The sequence below is a fragment of the Manis javanica genome, chromosome X (assembly GCF_040802235.1).
Source record: "Manis javanica isolate MJ-LG chromosome X, MJ_LKY, whole genome shotgun sequence".
NCBI classification, from domain to species: domain Eukaryota; kingdom Metazoa; phylum Chordata; class Mammalia; order Pholidota; family Manidae; genus Manis; species Manis javanica.
Window position 1 is genome coordinate 8,543,531 of NC_133174.1, and position 14,721 is coordinate 8,558,251.

General features: G+C 43.5%; 1 protein-coding gene across 2 annotated transcripts in view; it reads right to left on the reverse strand.

The window, feature by feature from the left end:
- GPM6B (glycoprotein M6B) overlaps positions 1-14,138 on the reverse strand; it is a 143,624-nt gene extending 129,486 nt beyond the window's left edge. Inside the window, exon 1 of one of the 2 annotated variants that reach the window (XM_073227320.1) lies at positions 13,755-14,138. In XM_073227320.1, coding sequence (XP_073083421.1) covers positions 13,755-13,758 — 4 coding nt within the window. In that variant the 5' untranslated portion in view covers positions 13,759-14,138. The remainder of the gene's footprint in view (positions 1-13,754) is intronic. The other variant, XM_037020476.2, reaches the window with a different exon arrangement.
- Between the last annotated feature and the right edge of the window lie 583 nt (positions 14,139-14,721).

Here is a 14,721-nt window from a genome sequence, read left to right on the forward strand (position 1 = left end):
CTTTCTTTCTTTCCTTCATGCTCTCTTACTTCCTTTACTTCTCCAAAGAAGTAAGTAAGTGGAATTGAGAAGCCATCTCAACTCTCTTCAACATCAGGGAAGGGTCAAGAGAGGCCAAACCTTCCATCACAGAGATTTCAAATCATAGTATATACCAGTACAGACACCACAAAGAGGGATCAGACCGGAGGTGGCAGCGGGACGCAGGAAGAAGACAGTTTCTTGACTGGCCAGTATGTGGCTCTATGATTTTCATTTGATAATATTTTCATGAATTAAACACCTGCTTTCAAAGATAAGGATAAGTACTACAATAAAGATAGTTCTGATTACTAGCGGTTTCATGTCAGGGTGAACTCTTAATTCTAGGAAACCATTATTAATTATACCAAATAAGAATTTCATTTTTATTTCAAGTAATGTTCATGAATGTTTAGCAGTTTTATAGAAATAATCAAGAATAAGACTTTCAAACAACCTGTATAGAAGTCTTAGTATGTGAAATTATATTGGATTTTTCTCACCAAAATGTTAAAGATGTCTTAGTTAAACATTCATAGCAAAATAGAAATGTAGATATATTTAGGAATAATTAAACCATACGGACATAAAAACTTGACATTTATCTGGAAATGACCGTTTTTACTAATTTCAACTAAAAATGTGGAGGAAAAACTTCCCAGCAAAGATTGATGATAGTACATTTCACACACCAATATTAAACCATCGAGAAACATTTATTAAATTTAAGTGAACCCCAGATAGAACATAACTAAAGAGCTTTCTCCACATCATACGTGACCATTACCCAGATGGATACACCACTCACAAACCCACATTCACAGAACAGATAAACTGGGAGATGATTTTATTGCTTCACCAAAGTTGTTGCTGAAGGACAGCATTCTTGGTTTTTAAGTATCTATGAGTGAAACCCCAGGTTTGGGGACAGAGAAACCTAAAGCCAGTGTCCTTTGAAGACTAATCGGAATGAGGCCATGGTTGCCTCTGAAAAGTTTCAGAAAACAATGAATGCATGCTTCCTTTGTCTGACTGCAAAACCAGGCTGGAAAGGGCCCTAGGGAGGGAATATTTAGGCTGCTACCTTTTTCAACCTGTTGGACTGCTAGGCTGTATTGGACTGAACCGTGAAAAATGCCATATTGCATGCTAAAATGGTCAAATGTTGTCTATTTCATGTGCCACAACTTAAGATATTCACCCGGGACTGGGGAAGTCTGGGAACAATGGTACTTCAAACAGCCATGTACTATTCATTAGCAGCTCTTAGAAGAAAATAAAAAGGTTAAACCTCTTGCTTGAAATTAAATGGTAAATGAAAAAATAATTGGTTCATTTCAATGTTCTGTGCTATCTTCTTTTACCATATGAATATTTAAGAGCTTGCTAGAAAGACGCTGAAACAATAAACAAACAAAATCTTTCAGGTATGAAGACTTTCCCGAAGCTAGTTATGACTGAGTTTTATATCCTACGTGCAATCATCATGTTTCGTTATTCTGATCGTAAAGAAGGCCTTGTTTGTGGTGAGAGCTCAATGGAAATCTAAGTCCCACAACTAGGTCCATATCAGGACAGCAGCCCACGTCTGTCTGCATCACAGAGGCTGGTCCTGAAGGCTCCCCTTCAAAAAGGCACCCTCTGGACCAGGCAACTCCGGCTCCACCTGGGTCTGACAACCCTTCTCCGAACAAAAAATAACTCAGTGTTGCTTCTTAAAGAATCTGAGGCCTCATCTTCTCACCAGTCCCTGAAAGGAGTGCCTGGCTTTGCAACACTGCCTCTGAGCATGGAGGGAAGAGGCCACCCAGGTGGCAAGCCAAACAGAGGCAAGCCACCAAGCAGAAGTTTCTGGTCAAAAACCCACTATGTCACACTGACTTTGGTCAGAAGCTTTATTTTTTTAATGATCTCTCACTTATCACAGTAGGCTGAGGAAACTACACTTCAGTCACAAAGTAGAAATGCCACCATTTTTGCATGCATCTTTAAACACTAAAATAAGATGATAAAAAGTCAAAAGAACTGAGTTTGCACATCCAACTTGAGACTTCGGTTTCAAATTCTAGTGTTTCTACATTGAGAGACTGCCCCAGACAAAAAACATGGCAAAAAGAAGTCAATTTTCAAAATGGACTCATGACGGGGGCCCTTTGGGATTGCCCAGCTCGAAATGTCTGGAAGAGTGTGTGCGTGAGCGAACGTGTGTGAGCGGGTGTGTGCTGGCGGGGGTGGTGTCCGGCGGCAGCAGGCAGTGTGTAGGAAATGTCCCGCGGGCCAGTTCTGCTCTGGTCTTCATCAAGAGTAAGGGAGTAATGGCACTCTTTTAAAAACTGCATTTCCAAAGATACGTCTTAGGAGAATTTACATTTGTGATTTCTGTTGCCACCAAATAAATAAATAGAAGCTCGAGGCCCTGGGGAAGGATAAGAATATTTCTGTGAAGTGATGGGTAACAGCCGCACTGGTAATCTCATTTGACGGCTGAATGAACCACTTCCCAGGATAAATCAAGCTGGCCCTCTGGCCCACCCCTGGCCTCCTTGTCGCAGGGAGAGCAGCTATGTAAAACTGTTCCACGAAAGGTTTTCCAGTAAACTGCTCAGGGAAACTAGGTAATCTTGAACTTCGGAGAGTCACGTCACCACATGTGGGAGTGACAGTCCAACAGGAGAGCCACGTTTTACTCACTCCAGGATTAGCTGCATCACTGGAAGACAGTAGTGGGAAATGGCCTTTTTTTCTCTTTCAACTAAGGATTTGTACCTTGAATCTTTGTACTTGGTCTTCGTAATGGTGCAAATCGAGTCTTTTCCCTTAGAAGAAATCCACATTTTAACATATTGGGGGGTTTATTTTCTTATTATAATATATCAGGGGTTGGTTTAAGTAAAAATACTTCAGTTCTTACGACCAGGCTGGTATATGATAACTCAGAATCAGCTTCCTCCTACAGTTTCTATGTTAATCTGACCAAGTCTGTCCATTCAGCTGCACTTTCCGAAGTCACAGGTCTGCGGATGGGAACCATGACATCCCATGGAATAAGATTGGACCCCAACTGATTTACTTTTTCTCTTAAAAAATGCAACAGAAACTATGAGGGACCTTGTAATAGATTTTTTTTAAGTGTGCAAAAATATAATTGGGAGCTGTAAAAGATCTAATTATATGAAGACATATAGCATGTACACAAACAGGAGGTTCAGTATTGGAAACACACTAAGTGTCACGCAAATTATTCTATAAATTCACCGCAATCCCACTGAGAATCCTAACAGGGATGCTGATGGAACATAAAACACTGATTTCAACAGCAAAAATGAAGACTATCTCAGACACTTTTATAGAAGAACAAGTAAAAGTAATTAACAAAGTGTCATAGTAGCACATGACTGGCAAACTAGACCAAAGGAACAGAATGCAGCCCCGAGATGTACACACATGTACAGTAGGGTAATTTAATATGTGAGAGATGGTTATTATACATTAGAACCAGTGGGGGAAGGATGAACTAGTAAATACATAGTGGTTTCTGTATAGGAAATAGAAAAAAATAGGTTTCTACCTCATACAACACCAAAAAACTAAAATCCCAGTGGAATAAAGACTGAAAAATGAAAAGCATACTGAAAAAAAAATTTTTTTAAGGAAAAAATAGAGGAATAGAAGAACATCTTCACAACCTTGGAGACTGGAACAATTTTAAAACAAGGCAAAAATAAAAGGCAAATCGTGAAAGGAAAAGATTGACAATTAGGGCTTTATTAGAATTAAAAAAATCCAGCACAACAAAGATGTGTACAAGAAATTTAAAAGATAAGCTACAAAGAACATGGCACTGATAACACATTTACCTAAGGATTAGTATCCAGAATGTCTAAAGAACTGCTACCAATCAGTAAAAACAAATAAGGATGTAAATGAATGAGAAAACCAAGTGGCCAGTAACCTACCAAAGTTTCAACCTCGCTAGGGAAATTCAATATAAAAGACAATGAAATACCACTTCACACGTATCAGATTTTTGAAAAGTTAAATACTGCGACAATACCAAATGCTGGTAAAGATACAAAGAAACTAGAACATCCATACACTACTGGCAGGAATATACACTGATACCCCTTACTTGGGAAGCAGTACTGACCCTATGCAATTTAAAGCCAGCTTTGTGCAATGCCAAACATTCATTCTGCTGATAGCACCATTACGTCAGTCAACAAGACAACAAAATTCCTCACTGAAGGAATGAAGGCAGATTATTACTAAGTCCTAACAACACAAGAGGAAAATTTGGCAAAAACAGTTTTATGTCTATTTCTAAAAATTTTCAGGATGAAAACCAGAAGTTATCCCAGGGCTTCAAGCCCTTCTCCAAACCTGCTCTCCAACTGGGAACACCCACTGGCCAACACTTCCCTAACTACTGTTAATTCAGACAATTTCTAAAACACCCCCTTTTTCAGGAAGGTAACTGGGAGGAGGTTTCACCATCTGTTACATCCTCACACGCCCTGAAGCCATATGCAACATCTCCAAGGTCCTCTTTATTCACAACCCCTCCTGCTGTACTTCCCATTTCCAAGGTGGATAATGGGATACCTTATCTTTGTAATCTCTTCAGCTGAATGCGTGTTTTTCATGCACCCATCTCATCTCTCATCAATTCTGGCCAAAGTCCTTCCCACCCTACTGTGTCAATGTTTCCCACAAAAAGAGTGTAGGAACAGGTAGTTTAGGCATTCCTTAGCACAGCCCAATACACAAAGGCACTTAATAAATGCTTTTAGTCATAGTGATTTAGAAGCAGATCTATTTTCTGGATAGAGCATCACTGAGTTTTAAAATAATGTTATTAATGTTGACCGAAAGCTGCCAGACATAAGAGTTCATTCTGTACAATACCATTTATACAAAGTGCAAAAACAGGCAAAACTATGTTGGCAGAAATTAGGAGTAATTACCTTAGGTCGGGGGTGCCTGAAATGGAGTTTATAGCGGATTTCTGAGGGGCTGGCAATGCTCCCCTTCTTCACGCGCTGGTTAAATTTGTAAAAATTTATCAAGCTATATGCTTATGATTTGTCCACTTTTTGTGTATATGTTATACTTCGATAATAAATTTTAACATGGTTTTATAATATTCATGCCTCTTAAAAAATATCTAAAAATATTTGTGACAAGATATTGTTGTATAACAGCTGAAACCAATTTTTCATAATCCAGGAGAGTGGCTTTGCAAAATGGTAATAATTCATGCACTGGAAATTCATCTCTTTAATGTTCTGAATTGTTTTACTTACCATGGAAACTGTCAGAATATGCCACACGAGAAAACTAAAAGGAAAACATAAAATAAAGTGCCACATCAAGTAAAGTTATCTCAAGGGTTTGCATTTCTTTGCTAATTACATCTCCATTCTTTTGCTCCTTGTGTGAAGGAACAGATGCCTGAATTTAAGATACCATTTTAAACCCTTCTATTTAAATTAAACATTCTTTTCAGAGAGCTGTGAAACACCACATCCCTAAACCTAACAGGGTGACCTGATGCACATACAAAACAGACTTTTCTAGGCTCCTTCTAAAAACCTTCACTTTAGAAGTAAGCCTTCACTCCCAAGTTTCTTACTCTTTTTATACTAGAACAATTTGCAAGTGCACTCATATCTCCCAGAAAACACTGACTTAAGTCTCCATCTGGTGTGGGGCGGTGGGGTGGCGGGGTGGGGGGGTAGGGAGGAGTTCCTGGATCAGAGGCTGGGGGATCGATCAATGGCTGTCGGAAAACGATCTCTGTGAGCAACGAGGGGAAAGCCAGTCCTTTCTCTTCCAACTCCTGAATCTCTCAAACACGAGGAAAAACATAATAAAGTCATGACTATGGACCCTAAGGATGGAACAGAACGTGCAGAAAGATTGCATTAAAGGCTTAATCTGGGTCGATTTGATTACAGCTAAGGAGATGAATTCTAAATGTGGAAAGGCCAAAGTAATTAAGGATATTAAGAAACAGAAGTAGATCCTTGATGTCTTTCTACTTAATGAAGAGAACAAAAGATGATGAAAAGGATCTTAGTAAGCAAAACGAACTTCATATACATTCAGTCCTTTCAGAGATAAAATGCACTGACCATCAGAAGTTACCAGGGGAAGCCAGGCAGTCTCGATTCCCACGGGTGTTTGGTCTCATTATTGTGATGGTTCAGGTACCATTTTACTCCAAAGAATTAGGTGGTCTGCAACCCCCACCCCCACCCTGTTATACCTCCAGATTCTCTAATTATGTTGAAAGAACGTTAAAGAAAACAAAACTTCCTTTAGTTGGAAAAGTCAAGTAGCCCTTTTGGAAGGATAACACCTTTTTAACCAGGGAGCTTCCCATTCTGCACACGTGCTCAACCAAGTCCTCAATAGGGCCACTACTCAGATTTTATGATGTGAAGCACAAAAGGTTTTCAATCCCTCTTACTCTAAAGCAGGGGTTCACAGCCTGCGGCGACTTTGCCCCCCTCCAATGGTTGTTAATTGGCACTGTCAGGAGATACTTTTGGTTGTCACAACTAGGGGGGTTGTTACAACTAGGGAGGTTGTTACCAGCCATGTAGTGGGCGGAGGCCAGGGAGGGTGCTCGCCATCCTACTGTGCCCAGGATAGCCCCTCAGGGCAAAGAACCATCCATCCCAAATGTCAATAGTGCCCAGGTTAAAAAAGTCTGCTCTGAAAGTACACTTGAAAGGGGCGGCGAGGAGGCTTCTTTTATTTCAGTATCTCTCTCCAGCTGCTCTAAAGAAGAAAGTAGGATTTCACAGTCCAACAGAAAACAAATAAATATACAAGCGAACACTAAGCAATAACTCTAACTCAAGATCATTTTACATTAGATCTTGTCACACCGAGTTCAAATGTGCTAAGTGATATGTAGCCATTAAGAGTAAAAGTCAAAAGGTCAGGTTTAAGTCCTTTTTTCCTTTGGCAGATTTTTTTTCCTAGCCAAGCAAGCAGTTTTTGCATCTGGACATTAAAATCCTATGCTCTGATTACTAGGAAATGTACTCCTTTTTTGTTACATGGTCAGCTCGTCTATCAGATGTGAAGATCAACCTACTAAAATAAATTTTAAAATAAATGGTCCAGATTGATCAAGAAAAATAAAGAGATTACAAATTACCTATATCACTAGGAATGAATAGGGGAACATCACTACAGATCCTGCAGACAACAGGAATAAACAGATAATACAAGACTATTACGAAGCACTTCATGCCCCTAAAGTTAATAACTTAGATAAAATGGCGACAGTCCTTGAAAAACACAAATTACCAAAACTGAAAGAGGAAATCTGAGTAGTACTGTTAAATAAAATTCGTACTTTAAAACACTTCCCCAAACCAAACTTTTGATCCAATAGCTTCACTGGCGAATTCTTTCAAATATGTAAGGAAGAAATAATGCCACTTTTAAAATTAATAATCAAATAAATGGACAAGGACCAGGTTCCATGGAGTGCCCAAGCCCTCTGGAGTCACACCAGCAATGGCGCTGTCCATCCCAGAAAAGCTTACCTTCCTTCCTTCTCCTCCTCATTCTTTGAAAGACAAGATTAAAAACGCTTTGGCAAGATTCATTTGTATGTGTCCATTTGCAATCAATAATGATGTGTTACCCCCCCCCCCCCCGCTCCCATCTGGCTTGCAGTCCCCAGCTCCTTGTCCTCTCCCCACAGCCATTCTCTGCTGGGGTCAGGCCCGATTTTTCGGGATCCCACCAGTAACCTTACTCAATCCTCCCGCTTCCACATGTCCCCTAACCCTTTCCATCTTTCCCAAATACCTCAAACTCTAGCCTCCATCAGAAGCTTCATCTAAGCTACAAGGTCTCACTCTCCTCAGAACTCCTTGACTTTTACTTGGAATTTTACAATCAGATACCAATGACTCTCTATCTCGGTGGGTTTATTTTATCTCCTTGGGTAGATTGTCACTTCTCTCCAGCTGTCACTTCCCTTCTTAAAATACCTTCATGATTCCCTGTGACCAACAGGGAACGGCCTCCCCGGGGGATCCCTGTCTAAAACGCCCCCTTCCTCCGAATTTTCCCCTCAGATAGTGGGAATTATTCTACAGCACCTTGCATTTACTTCTGCTGTAAACTGCTTGTCTGCTCTTGGAAAGAACTGCGGTGATGTGAGCACAGGACGGGGTGTTGTTTATCGATTTATGTTTTGCTTCACGACTTAGCACAGACCTGGCTCACTGAGCAAGACTCCGTAGGTGCTTGCTGAGTGAGCAGCCGTCTTACAGTCCCAAGCGCCTTCATGTGACAAGCATGTGACAGAAACTCAAGTGCCGGGAGCCTGGCATGTTCCAGCGGCACAGCACTGCCCCAGGTACTCAACCCAGCCACACAGGTGAGAACGGATGTGGGCCGGGTTCCTTTTCCTCCTGGCACAACAATGGGGCTCAGTGACACGGGGTTTTACTCCAGCTTTCCTGAACCGCAAAAATCTGACAAGAAGTGCCTTTCACCAGAAGAGGAAAATACTTTCACAACAGCAAAAGAAAAAAAAGAAATAACATTCCAACTGCTCTTTAAATTGTTCTTGTCTGTGTATGCCTACAACAAATTACTTCTCAAGTGACTTCAAGCTCTGAATCTCTTCTATGAAAATCTCTGCTAAACGTATTATTAAAGAATAATGTCATTTGTCCTATTTAATTGAGCATAGTTTATCAGCTTATAATATAGAAATATAATTTTACATACCTTGAAATCAAAACATTTACAGTGTAGACAGATCTTAACAAAGTGCATTTTATATGACAAAACCCTTATCCTTTCAACAAATATTTGTGGGGCACCAACAGTGCACCAGTCATTGGACTGAACACCAGAATACAGCAATGAATAAAACAATCTTCGCTCTTTTCAGTGTTTGAGCAGAAGAGAAGGCATGCTAAAAACACTAACAAGCCAGCTAACAGTAACCACAAAAATCATGTGAAAATCATTGCGTGGCTGACACTGGCCCTCTTATCAACATTCAACTAACGGATCTGCCTCATTACCCCATATTCTTTCTTCTTGTAAACCACACGGATCACTGTCCCCAGAACTCAGCTGCAAGGCTGCTCTCCAGGACATCTATGTACTACTTCTCCCACCAACTCAACCGGGTGCCTAAGAAAAGTCAGTTGTGTTTGCTTGCGAACCTGTTTATGCCCGTTGTACTTGTTACTATAATTATGAGATTTAGCATTACATAAACTAATAATATGAGTGCCAAAGAAAGAGTTTTCATTTCTTTGAAAAGCGGGTTGATTGTTTCGGAGAGTCTCAAAGATGAGTCACTGGGAAGAAGAGTTGCCCAAAAAGGTACCGGCAAGGTCATTTTAAAGGTTTAAGGGAAGTGGGGGAGGTGATAATAAAAGGATTCTGTACACAGAGTGGCTCCAAAAGCCTTAAGTTTTCATTCTACTTTAAAAGAATCTGAAACTGGAAATCAGAGGCCAGTGAATTTTGGCTTTGATTCATATGTCAGACAGGCTTTAAGGAATTCCAACCAGGGCTCACACTCAAAGCAAAGACCTTGACCCTACAACAAAATACTGGTGAATTAATGTTGAAAACTGAATAAAATGTATAAGACATGTATGTGGCACTTTTTATAATGCACCACTTTGGCATTTTCAATAAACCATCTAACTGCTTGACCCCCGGATACAGCAGATAAGGACCTTCTCTAAGAAACCTTTGGAGGGGTCAAAGGGTTTGGGCCACAGCCTTTGCTGGAGCAAAAAAACATAGTAATTAATTACTTCCTGTTTGTCACTAACAGTGCTCTGTGTTATTAGGCTACGAGGTTTATTCGAAACTTCAGCCTGCGTCAGGAGACTGGAAGGGAGCTTTCTTGAAGACCAGAGGGTGGGCTCTTTGCTAGGTCTTTACACTGAACAGGAGGTAGGCCAGTGCACTGTGGGAATACTTCCGACTTTCAGCACAGCTATTCATCAGATACCACTCCTTTGCGATGGCACCTGAATTCCTGAGCGAACGTCCGGAACCACGAGCTGATTGTATGGGTCCACAGGGCGCTTCCTTCTGATCTTGGCTCTGAAGGTGGGCGTGGCTGTGCATGGGGTTTTGGAAAGGCGCTCTACAGTGGCCAGCTCTAAAGAGAAGAGGGCCCAAGAAGCCAAAGCTGGAAGCATGGCGGCTCCCTCCACCAGCCTCCTTGGAGTACGGCCAGTCTTCCTTCAAGATGCCAGTGTTCAACGCAACTACAAATGGTGCCTGTGATGCTGGCTTCAGAGAAACAAATAGTGTTTAAACAATTAGGGCGCTGTTTTCTCATGTTTTTCAAGCATAACATTACCCACTCATTTCTTTTTTCTAAATTACATCCATTAAGATCTGTAAGAGCCAGAGAAATAACTTCAAGTCCTTTATTTTTTAGTAAACTGAGAGTAAGAAGAGAGGATGATTTACCAGAGATCACGTAACAGGTTAGTGGAATCGCTGGAGCAGGCACCTGGGCCTCTGGCTTGCCCTACTGTCCCCAGTTTCCTCACCCCAGGTGACAGTACCAGTAGCACGTGAGAGCTGGCTAGAAATGCAGAGACTCGGGCCACATCCAGGCCCACTGGATCAGAGATTGCTTTAACTTGATCACAGATGATCTGTATGCACATTACAGTTAAAGAAGTGCCCTGAACCAGTTTTTTAAATGCTATTTTGTGAAATGACTGTCTATGTTTAAGCTCATAATCCTCATAAAAACTTCCTTGACACAAAAAGGATCAAAACAATTATTTCGCTATTTTGCTGTTATCTCATCATTTCACACACAGTTTTCATTTAAAATTATAGGCAACGAATGAAACAAAATCAGCATTTCTTTCTGGATGCACGAATCATATTAAAGCAGGATTGATATTCCACAAATGCCTTACGAATGAGAGGTTATTACACTGAATCCATTTAGTTGCTATATCTTTAGGCCTGTAACAGTATCAAAATTCTGTTAGGCTACATGAGTTCCCATCAGATAAACACTGAAATGTGTATGTGTGTGTGTGCGCACGCGTGCATGCATGTGCATAATGGCCAAATGTGGAACTCTTCAATCAGTGGAAATAATTAGTCTCAACACACTCATTTAGGTGATGTACTGCATACAAACAATACAACATCTTCCCTTTGTGCAAAACCACCAAAGTTACTGAATAGTCAAACACACTTCAAACATTAATTGCCTCATTGCATTTACACGAAATGACCGGACTAGGCAAATCCATAGAGACAGAAAGTAGATTAGTGGTTGCTAGGGGCTGGGGTGAGGAGGGGATGGGGACTGAATTCTAATGGCTACAGGGTTTCTTTAGGGGTGATGACAATATTAGATTGTGGTTGTAGTTGTGCAACTCGGAATATACTAAGAAAAAAAAATTCACTAAGTTTGTATACTTAAGCATGTAAATTGTATGGTATGTGAATTGTCTCTCAATGACGGTGAAAAAAAAAACAATTGGCTCAACAGTTAAAAATATATATCTTCTTTTAAGATGCATCAAAAGATAATACTGCGTTTGCCACCAGTGCCCATTATTTTATTTTTCATCTTCAAGATTTTGAACACCTCAAAATTTGGGTCCAAAGGGGCTTTTGTTTCCACAAATCTCACCTATTCTACCAGTAAATTAACTAATACTAGGTTAAGGAAGCGACTTGTATAAGAATCAAAGTCCCAACTCAGTGGACCAGCAGTCAAAATTTTCCCAACATTAGATCATTTCAATTAAAATATTCATAGGGTATGTTTGGTAATTAAATACATCTGGAAAAATAAAACCAGTTCATGGCCTTGTGCTGTATTTATAAGAATCTACCAAAGGAAATCAGTATGTTTCCTTTTTGGCATGAAGGGACTTTTTTTTTTAATGTAAAAACTAAACACGAAAACCAAGGATACTGCCAGAACCGGTGAGGTATGCACGAATTAACATAAATTGGCAATTGAAGTGTAGAGCCAACAATTGTCCAAGACACAAAGTACTTCCTTGAGAACAGGCCTCTGGTTTGGGCATTTGCTTCATGAGAACTGCATCTAACTTCCACACCTATTTAAAAAATAAAGCCACCCCTAATTAAGACCAGGACACCGTGAAAGCCATTCTCAAGAAGGTGTCTATGTGGTAATTCGAAGCTAAATGTCCAACCAGTACAAATCCCAATGCCTGCTGTTAAAAAAAAAACAGAAATAACTTTTATTTCAGGAAAATTAATGAATGCTTTCTTCAATAGCACACTTCTATGTAAGTTCAACATCTCTGTGCCAAGCAAACAGTTACAGGCTGAGCAGCGGCCACCAGATGTTTGTGTACACACCTCTCTTAAAAGGGAGCATTAAGTGATGTGACTACTCACGTAGGGGCATTAGAAGTAGTAGGTACCAGAGTTACAGGTCACGCAATTGTGCCCTTTCTTGAAGGATTTTATCCTAGTTCTTCCCGAACTTTTTGTAAGAAATTTTCCTGTCGAATTCAGGGGCCTTATTTTCTTTCATATTTTGATTACACAGTAAACTGTTTTTTAAAAGATTTAACTATAAAATTATTTGCACTTCCTTTTAAATGCACAACAACGCTCCCTCCTTACTATCTCCCACCAGCATTTTAATCGGCCCAAAATAACACACACACACACACACACACACCACCTCCTTCCCCCAGCGACACACACTCAGTGGCAGAGGGGATGTCGCATGGGGGCACCGTCAGGGCATTCCAGGCTGTTACTACCGACCCGCAATGGTTAGGCCCATTGACTTCCTCACTAGGAATGCTTCAGAGGGGCTCGCCACAGTCGGTGGCTTCTGTGGCGCTTGTGGCTGGAGCCTGCCTGCCACGAGAGGAGAATACACCAGGGAGAGACCCTTCCCCAGGCACGGCTCTCCCACGTTTCCGGGGACGCGGCAGAATGAGGTTGATTTCCATGTCACTTTTACGAGTTTCCCTTCCGACAGAGTGCCCACGTAACAGGTGGCTGCTGGCAGCATTTCGGGGGTGACAAAGAATCTTCCAGACGCCCAAAAGTCGCCCCGGGCCAGGCTGGAGATTTTCCGTCTCCAGAACTAGGCTTTCGCCGTTCATAGGCGAGCCCCCTAAAGCAAAGGAACCCGCTTGGCACCCCTCCACCTGCGCCCAGGTCCGCGTTTGAGAGCTCCAACAGGGGGCAAAGTGGAGACTCACCCTGTCCCGTCCTGTCCCTCTCCCCTCCCTGGTTTCCAGGGTCATGGTTCCTAAATAAGCTCTCGGAAGACCCCAAGGCTGGGGAACTGGGCATCTATTTAATATGGGGTTAAGGCCAATAGGACCATAGTTAGGGGGGGACAGGACTGGACTCGGGGCTGGGAGCCCGGCGGAAGGGAGAGCATCCCGGGAAATGGGCAGGCAGCTACTCCCCACCTACGCCTTAAAATGAAGCAGGAGCCCGCCCCCCGGGCCGCTCCGTCTGCCCCGCCGCGGCTCCCGCGAGCCCCGCTCTTACGCTCCCGTGAGCCGCCCGCCGGGGCCGCCGCTGAGCGGAGCCGGCGGGGGATGCCCGGGCGCCGCGCAGGGACGCGCCCCTGGGGCTGGGGCCACCTGGGCAGCGCCCCTCCCACCTGCAGCCTCCGCCCCCGCCGCCGCGCGGCCCCGCGAGGCCCCACCTGAGCGGGGGGCCGGCGCACTCACCCATGGCTGGAGACGGGCGGGGGGCGCGCGCTGCGGGCTCCGCGGGGACACTGAGGGCCGGGGGCGCAAGTTCGCAGATCGGGCGGACACGTGCGCGCGCCGGGCTCCGGACGGGCTGCTGCGCGGCTGGCGGGCTGCTGGCTCCGAGGCCGGGGTGGGAGCGCGGCGCGGCTCCGCCTGCACTGGGGGCCGGCCGAGCCGAGAGGGGCCCTGACGTCAGCGCCGGGGGCTTTGTGCGCCCGCAGCCTGGGCCGAGCGGGGCGGCCCGCAAGCTCGCGGCTTCTTCTGGCCCCCAGCGATTGCCGAGGGGTGCGGAGGCCGCAAAAGACCCCCTGGGGTTGCTGAGGGGACTGGGCTTCCGCCACGTCGTCCCAGAGGCGAACTGTTACCGCTGGAACCGGCTTTGCGATTTTAGCCTTCACCCATTGCGCAGATAAAGAAACTGAGGCCGGGACACAGACCCAAGGTCACCCAGCGTTTGGTAGCATTGCCTCCATTCAGTCGCGGATCCTTTTGTTCACATTTGGGTTCCGGGTGATTACTTTATTAGGTGGGTCTCAGCCCTGGTTGCATATTAGAATCAGCTGGGGAGCTTTTAAAGCCCAGTTGCATCAGGATCGGTGGGGGCTGGAGGGAGGGCATCCGAGCTGCATAAGCTCCCCAGGTGCTTCCGGTGTGTATCCAAGGTCGCCAGCACTGACTTGAGTTATTCGTGGGTGATGCGTGTCATTGAAGAGCACAGGCAGGGCTCTCCAGTCTGGGGTGGTGACACATTTGGTGGTGTCCGTAATTGGCCGTGCTCGGTCTCGGCTGTCCACCCCTGGCCTGGCAGGATCTGGGAGACTGCAAACGCCCCATCACTGCATCTCCTGCTGTTTAGGCCTCGCACTTGAGCCTGTAAGTGACCAGTGTCCAGGGCTTCAATCCCTTCATTCTCAGAAGAGTTTCCTGTTTCCAAAGGTATTAG